Below are 8,512 nucleotides of genomic sequence, written 5' to 3' on the forward strand. Positions count from 1 at the left end.
TAAAGAGCTGTCTCCATATCGTGGAGATCGTGAGTTAACTCTCGTTAACATTTGGGCTTGAATTTTGCTAGGCTTTGCCGCCTTTCGACGCTGCTTTGATAACGTTTATAACTGCGATGAACTGAAATCTTAACAAATCATAAGGCAAATTCTTCATCTAATTTATGTACTTTGCTATTTTCTTCCTGAGATTTTTTTCACTTTTAATGCCTAGCCAAGGGAGTAAAATTTTTGGGTCTTTTCCTTTGATGGCCTAAGGAATCTGCTTTACATTAATTAATCTCTTTGCAGACAATTTTTGCACTGAAAAGAATTGAACTGTATTAATCAGACGCATGATAAACCGTAAAAAAAAACTATTTCAATAAGAAATTAGAGGAATATGTTTGCTGTGGGTGAAGAGATGAATGTTCTCCCGACTAATGAATGAAATTCTGAGTAAAGACTCAATAAAGTGGACTTCACAAATGCTAGTCTTATTTTACAGCACCTCTCATACTAGGCCAAAGTTTGATAGCTAGTCTAAGTAGCCGCAAAACAGGGTCTCTCTTAGCAAGCCATCATTATTTAACAAATTGTTAAGGCGCGTTTGATCGACCCTATTTCGGAATAAGTATACTTGGAGTGATAGTTTAAAACGGTATGTTAAGCGTTTTGAAGCACCAAAGATCATAAGGATATGTTTAAAATAGCCTTTTACCAGGTGACTGACTATTTTAATGCGAAATTCGTAAAATCGAATAATTTCTAACTTCTGTTCCGTGTATTCCTATTCCGGAATAAGGTCAATCGAACGCACCCTTAGCTTGTTTTTTTCCTTGGATAACTTTTTCATGCATAAATTGTTGTTATTATTTGTTGTGGTTATCGTGAATACAAATCAAATCGATATGACTTGTTATTTAAGTCGGTAATTACTGTAATATTAAAACACGTAAGGGACGGGTGTCAACATTTTTATTAAACCATAACACTCTAAATATGGTGACCTGATTAAACAAAAAATAGAATAGTGATGACAATCTTTCCGTTTTCTTCTAAGTGGTTGTTTCGTAGAATACCTCGACTTCAGTGGGAGTAAACGTGTAGCTTCCTGCATAAAATCTACAGGAAGAACCAGATGAAGAATACCCTGGGGGACGGGGGTAAGAAATGCCACAATGTGTGTGCGAATGTCGGCTGCTGGCAGCGTTGTTTGATATGTGGATGTCGTGTCCGCCACCAAAGGTTGGTCCGTAACCGGAACATCTGTATATAGCGTATCCCTGTTCTCTTGACTTGACCTGCAACTTCACAGGAGCGTAGCCATTGATGTTATACAGTGAGTAGATAAACGATTTACTGGATGAAGCCCAATCGCAAGAGCCTAAAAGGAAAGATTACCAATCTTGTTTTTAAAAAAAAATCCTCATTGTTTATGATTATGATTATGATCATGATTGTGTTATAATATTTATTACATCCATTTAGAAATCACTGCTGATCCTTCAAATCCTATTGGCTCTCAGCAGTGCAATTTATTCGCACATCGCGCTATTTTTTGCTCTAAATCAAACCATTTCCCCAGCCAATGAGAAAGGAACACTAAAACAAAACAGCCAATCAGATTTCAAGGCTTGTTTAAGGTAACCAATCAAATTGCAGGAAAATGAAAGACAAGGAAATCCATTGTATGGCGAAATTTGCATTTTTTGGTCCCAACTGGATCAATAAAATGTTGGTACTGACTGTGATCCTAATTTTAGCTATAAATTATGATTGTGTGATTTCTAAATGGATGGCTAATAAAGATTTCTAAATAGATGTAACAAAGTGCGCTGCGTGCTCGTTCGATTTTGAAATCACACGTATGATTTCAGACCAAATTGCACTTGCCACTCAGTTCAATTATTATTATAAATGCTTTTGTCTGAAATGCTACTAATCCGCCCCACTTACCCCGGCTAGCTACAAACAGCTCGGCGATGAACGTGTGATAGCTTCGAAAGCGAGCAGTTTCTTTTTACGAGGCCGCCTTGACAGCTAACAAGCTCTTTAAGGCCTGATTTAGGTATGCAAGTTAAAAAATCAATCAACTATTAAAGCAAAAAAAGACAGACCAATCCTATCCAGCAGGCCATGCAATCGTTTGGAAGTACTTCGTAGACAAATGGCAAGTTAGCTCACACTGAACCACAACTGACCTCATGTAGGCGGGTTGTTCCAGTTTACATGATCTTTTAATTGTAGCTCATTCATTTACATGCGGATAATTATGGTCCGACCATTATAAGCGAAACTTTCAAATTTCACGAAACGTGAACAACCGCAGTCTTATTGACACCCAAAAACATGTTCACCATAAATTGAAGAAAGAAAACCTAGTTACAGAGTCATATAATGTTCCCCCTTCCAACACAGAATCGGCCTCTGCTATCGTCTATGATTTGTTTACTATTTATACACTAGGCGCACATATACAATAAATACAGATCAAATCATGCCCTAATTTACGATCACACCTATGTTTCTCTTTCAATTTCTTAGGTCCTTAATTAGGTCGCTAACGTACTAACGCATGTGAAATTTGCAATCGACAGTACTGAATTTCATTTGTTTGTTTGTTTTTGTTTTTGTTTTTTTCCATTGCGGATATTGCATCATTTTTAATGTATATGTTTGTGCTAAACATCTCTTTCATGTAACTTAACTGTGTGTTCACCTACAAAATGAACATCAAATAAGACATATACAAAGTTACTTCCATGTCTGTCTTAGTTGATAGAACCTGGCGGAAGTTTTCTCTTAGAGATCTCAATGTCTACGCAGACGAATAATTTTGATGAAGCAGATCTTTGCATGCCTCCATAGTGAGGTGAGGAAGTGCATTGCGCTATCCAGGGCTTTCCATTTTTACTTGACGTCTGGGAATCTAGAATTAATTTTGTCTTATCATACTTAAATAGTTTCCGAATATCTTTCCATCCTGATAGAAAACAATAACTTTAATCCTCCTTTAGCCTTCTCAAGATGATCAATAACCTCATTCCGGAGGAACACCAAGGCAATCCAGTCGACACTCCTGCATCACGCAACATACACTGCCGAAGCTAGTGAGCGGCTTTTCAACAAAACAGTTAACAACAAAAAACCTCTAACTCCTGAAATTATCTATTGAACGTGCTCAACATTTTTTCTGGTAGACAGTAGCTCGAGTGACCTGTGTAAATCCTTAGCTCTTGCCTTAGGTTTCCCTCGGCTCTTTAGAATGAACGACAATTTCCTTCAATGAATGAAATATATGTATATATTGAAGAGCGGATTAATGAAATGTCAGGTGATTTTGAAAGAGATAATTTTTTGAATTGGCCAGATAAGTGCGAGGATCACCTCTATCTTCCGTCTATAACTCGCACTTCAAATGTATACATCTATTTCAAGATATTTTTTTGTTATCATTTATTTATTTCATGATTATACCTATTTTCTCCACACCTATGAACAACGGCCCATTTATGTGCTTCAACAAGTGGAGTGTTGGGGAGTTAGGTAAGGGAGTTGTACAAAAAAAAAAAACTGAACCGAAACCCTAAAGTGTCAGGTTTTAATTGCCAAAAATTATATATATTATTTCTTTTCATGTAATAGGCGCACAAATTGTTCTTCTATACAAAATAAATCTTGTCTTAACTTTGGTTCCTGTTTTATTTCTTAGGTCCAAAGGTCGCTAACATACCAACGCATGTGCGATTTGCAATCGACAGTAGGTTGCAGGAGTTTTGCAAATGACACCAAGTTGTGGAAATTTCCGCCAGATGTTTTCCCCCAGGCTTACACAGAGTATAGTTGGTAAGACATCTTTGCGTATGATTTCACATTAGTTGAATGAAAATCATTTCACGTACAATAGAAAAAACTGTTATAATGGGCAGGAACAAGTGCCTTAAGGAAGTCCAGTTACATAGTCTCTTATCCAATGATTCGTAAAGCATGCGATTGTACATTTCCAATCGGGTAACAAGAAACTCAAGCACGAAGCTAGGCTTTTTTTCCTTTGTTGCAGGGATCGAGTGATGGCCCTGTCAAACAATCCCGACGACCATCGGAGAGTCAGAGAAAGAGACAGCCTGGATTAAATTAAAGGTTGAAAGGACCTTTTTTTTTTAATTCAACTGATAACTTTCTAGCCTAAAGCTTGGTGTTTAATTGAAAAACGTCCGACTAAAACTTCAGCGTATCACGTTACAAGGGCACCCAATTCAGCGAAGAAAGTAAGCCTTTGAAAGAGATTTATAGGCTCCTTGTAATGTATAAAGACTGTAAAGAGATGTTTTTATCATCTAGAAGAATTTGATCCGTTCGGATATCATCTTACCTGAGAATTGGAGTGTCCGAAAATTTTAGGAAATGATATCTTCATTGCAGAAATTGCTAGCTGAAAGTTACCTTTCTTCGATCTGAAGATTGAAGGCACCAATTGCTTTACTTAAAGCAAGGAATATACCACAGGAATAATTTCATTTATTAATAGCTTTTTATTGTATTTTTTGAAACCATGACTAGAATTTCATGTCTTGAGCTGTTCTGAGTCTATTCAGTTGAAGCCAAATTTGATTTTTATAAAGAATACAATGTTCCTTTCAAAAAATAATTTAGTAGTCTATGATCAATTATTTAAACAAGTTTCGCTAAAGATACAAATGAGAGTTGGTGATATGGACAAGGCAGTTTGCGAGCCCTCTTTATATACTCCCGTCGAACTGAAGTATTGAAAATAGACTCTCGAGGTTTTGATATTGGTGCTTTTACCAACATTTTTGTTTGTGTCTTTTTTTCTTTTTTTTTTTTTGCAGCAAAAATGAAACCTGAATAATGATTTTCCTTGCAGCTTCTGATTCGTAGATTCCTAGTAATTAAGAATATTTCGGGACTCCGATTTATCCGAATTATGAGCGCGAACGGAGAGTTGAAAAATGTGTTTCTGCAAGAGTGAATTCATTCTTGACTTCTTTTCCAAAGCAGGTAACAAAGGAATACAGTGGACCTCATGGGAGCAGTTGGACGAACTGGATTATGCGGATGACCTTCAGTGCCCTACTCTCCCACAACCATCTACAAATGCAGGACAAAACTACAAGGCTAGCAGAGGAATCGGCTAAACAGGGTCTGAGGATTAACAAGGTGAAGACTAAAATATTAGGGATTAATAACACCACAAGTGAGCTAGCTGCTGTGGTCGAGGGGCAGTCGTTAGAGAACGTCAAAGAGTTTCCATATCTCGGGAGTGTTGCAGACACACATAGAGGTACGGACAAGGATGCACTTACAAGGATTGGAAAGGCGAGAGCAGTGTTTATCATGTTGAAGGAGGTATGGGCATTGAAAGAGCTATCTGTGAGACCCAAACTTCGCATATTTAGATCAAATGTGAAGACTGTTCTGCTTTACGGGTCAGAAACCTGGAGAACAACGAAGTGGATACAAATTAGAGTAAAGAGTTTTGTTAATAGCTGTCTCAGAAGAATTCGTAGCTTTTGCTGGAAGGATAAGGTGACCAATAACCAGATGTGGGAACGGGCGGAAGAAGAGCTAATTGCGCTACAAGTAAGAAAAAGGAAGTGGGGCTGGATGGGCCACACTCTACGGAAGCCAGCGAGTAACACCACGCGGCATGCTATTTCATGGAATCCCCAGGGGAAGAGGAAACGAGGGCGCCCTAGAAACAGCTGGAGGAGAGAATTGAAGTGTGAGGTGAAGGGCATTGTACTGAGCTGGACAGAACTTGGTAGGACGGCCCAGAAACGGGTGCGGTAGAGGAAACTCATCGATGGCCTGTGCTCCGCAGGGGGCGAAGGGCCTAAGTAAGTAAGCAAGTTCTGTTCCAAGTTTTTGCGGCTTTACGTTTTCGCGAAACTCTTAAGTTCCCTGATACCTATAATCTAAGACCTAACACTTAAGATCCAAAACGTAAGACCCCCTCGGACTAATATTCTCATTTGAAAGAGAGACCCTAGATTCTTGAGGACTAACCGATAATTAAAGCTGAAATAGTAATGGTGATTTGGTATTTTTATCAGAAAAACGTGAGCTCTTCAAAATATTTCAGGAACGTTTTGACCAATCAAACTGAAGTTCAGGAAAGGTTTGCAGCTATCACTGGTTTATTTTCTAACGTTTGGTGTCTTCCAATGGAATGCTAGGTTCCCGGCGCAGAATGACTTGTTGCACTTTTGCCACGCTTACTCAAAGACGTATACATTTGACATTGCTAAATCCATTTGCCCTTTCAGATTATTACTATTTTTTGGGCAGATTGTCCCGTAATAAAGCAGTAAGACCCAGAAAAGAGTATAGAGAACAATAGAACTTACAACAGAGTATCTGTTGCAAGAACAGCATTTCATTATTAGTTTGACCAGGCAAAAGAGAAAAGAAATTGGGGTCCTAGCTTCCGGAAAAGCGCGCGCCAACAGCGAAACTAAGACCCAAGCAAATAGTATTAATTATTTGTTAGGATGGATGAAATACAGTATTTATTTCCCCATACACCGAACGGAATATTTTGTTTAATACGGGCGTCGCTCGAAACTCACGGCTCGCTCAGCGAATACAAAAAAAAAACCTGGCATCCGTTACGAAGAGGAACATGGCGTCTATTGCAAATCTGATGACGGTAAGAGAGATAAAAAATTAAAGGAAAGAAGGGGTCTCAGTTTTCCGGCCTTAGGTTTCGGTTTCGGGTTCACGTGCATTTGTTTGTCTTGGGAAAGGTTGGAAACGGCCCTCATTGTGTTTTGAAGCAACATCTTGATCATGTTTTTTCAACATCACGAGCAGTTGGTCATAAGTTTTCTCCCTGTTTAAATAAATACTTTTTTAGGCACATTGCTCAGTTTATCTATTACGCGACATTTGTGAAGATACTACTGATTATCATATAAATGGTCACTGATTGGACTGATAGTTTTGGTTCCGAAATTTTGCCCCCATGTCTAGACACTCAGCACAGGCACCCCAAGCTCAGTGGAAGGGAAAGCCAACAAAAGTATAAGGATCTGTATGGAGATCCCAATAAAAGACCTGAAAAGTTAATTTTACAAAAAAATCCTCAATTAAAAAGCCTAACCTTATTGCCTGTGTGTGCGTGTTGTTGTCGACATGAGCCATTTTCAGTTTCTCGGTTGTCAAGGGTGATACTAAAATACCAAGGCTGAACACTGAATTCTCAGGAACCCACCTGAAACTGGGTCTCTTGCGTACCTAGAAGCATTAGCCATTCAGCTCGTTATCCATTGCTTCGGTCCCAAATCTAGGTTGAAAGGTTCTCTAAAGGTCAAGGCGCTCCTGGGACTGTCCAAGTTGGTAGCACGACCCGGAAGCTCCTCCGACTACTAGCAAGGTTTCTGTTTCCAAAGAATGGGTGAATCGATTGCCCTCATTCTTAATTCATTACGGAGGTTTTTCAGTTAGGCAGCCATTTGTCAAAACTCCCCTATCGTTCGACAGGGGAAGATGGGTTACGTTGAAGGTTTAAATTTAAACGTATCTATATTCTCTGATTTTATCGGATATTAGAGTCCAATCTGTCTTTGAATAGTTTACCATAATGATAGCAAAATTCGTCACTTAATTTCAACCGACTCAGCAACTGAAACCAACAAACAACTGTTTTCTTCTTCTCAATCCATAGTCCAAAGGTTTCTTATTATTTTGAGAGATCATTAATTAAGGACGTTCGCGCCAAAATCTTCCTACGGTGAGATTTTCTTCATTTCTCGCCTAGAGTTAGGTCATAAAGTACTTACTCCAAAAATGAAAAAAAAAAGGGGGGTCACCGACTTTGTTTCGGAGAAAATGGCAGTGGAAAAATGCCTTAATTTCGAGAAATCGGTCATAATAGCGAGATGTAGGCTCATCTGCTCATCCATCGAAAATCATAAAAAGAAACTGTTGGAGTGAAAGTTTCCGTGCATAGGTTTTTAGGAGTGAGATTTTTACATAATTGTATGCAGCTAGGGATGTGGTAAACAGTAGAGTTCATCCTCGACGAGCGTTTTCGTAAGCTCTATCCGTTGAAACCACTACCAAAATTCGATGGCACGAGGAAAGAAAATGTTAAAAAAAGATAACTTCTTACGGTGAGAATTTTTTCATTTCATCATATTTTGTAGATAGTAAGTAAAGTAATTGATTCATGATTAAAAAAATAGGGGTCACCGATGATCTGAACGAGTAAAATCGATGTGATTTTACAAAGCTCTTGGAAAAGTTCGTTTGTCACGCTTTTGCGTGACCTGTCGGGCAAGGACTGGAACCCAAGAGAGGATCGATCGTTGAAGAGATGAAAGGTTTTTACCGAAAAAAAACCTTTCTCGAGCATAGCAACGGAGTTTTAAGCTGGGGTCATCTTCATTTGGTTGGTGTTTTGTATAATATCTCTCCATTGCCGTCATGCTCATCCTCTGGAGTGTGTTTTTTTGTGAAATTCAATCGCTAATTGTTTCCACGCAGGTCCGCACTATTCAAGCGGACG

General features: G+C 38.7%; 1 protein-coding gene across 2 annotated transcripts in view; it reads right to left on the bottom strand.

The window, feature by feature from the left end:
• Nucleotides 1–940: 940 nt before the first annotated feature.
• Nucleotides 941–8,512, bottom strand: part of LOC137970758 (roundabout homolog 2-like) — a 19,758-nt gene continuing 12,186 nt past the window's right edge. For both annotated transcript variants that reach the window (XM_068817320.1, XM_068817322.1), the window contains exon 5: nt 941–1,366. In XM_068817320.1, the coding sequence (XP_068673421.1) occupies nt 1,038–1,366 (329 nt within the window). In that variant the 3' untranslated portion in view covers nt 941–1,037. The remainder of the gene's footprint in view (nt 1,367–8,512) is intronic.

The sequence above is a fragment of the Montipora foliosa genome, chromosome 9 (genome assembly GCF_036669935.1).
Source record: "Montipora foliosa isolate CH-2021 chromosome 9, ASM3666993v2, whole genome shotgun sequence".
NCBI lineage: Eukaryota > Metazoa > Cnidaria > Anthozoa > Scleractinia > Acroporidae > Montipora > Montipora foliosa.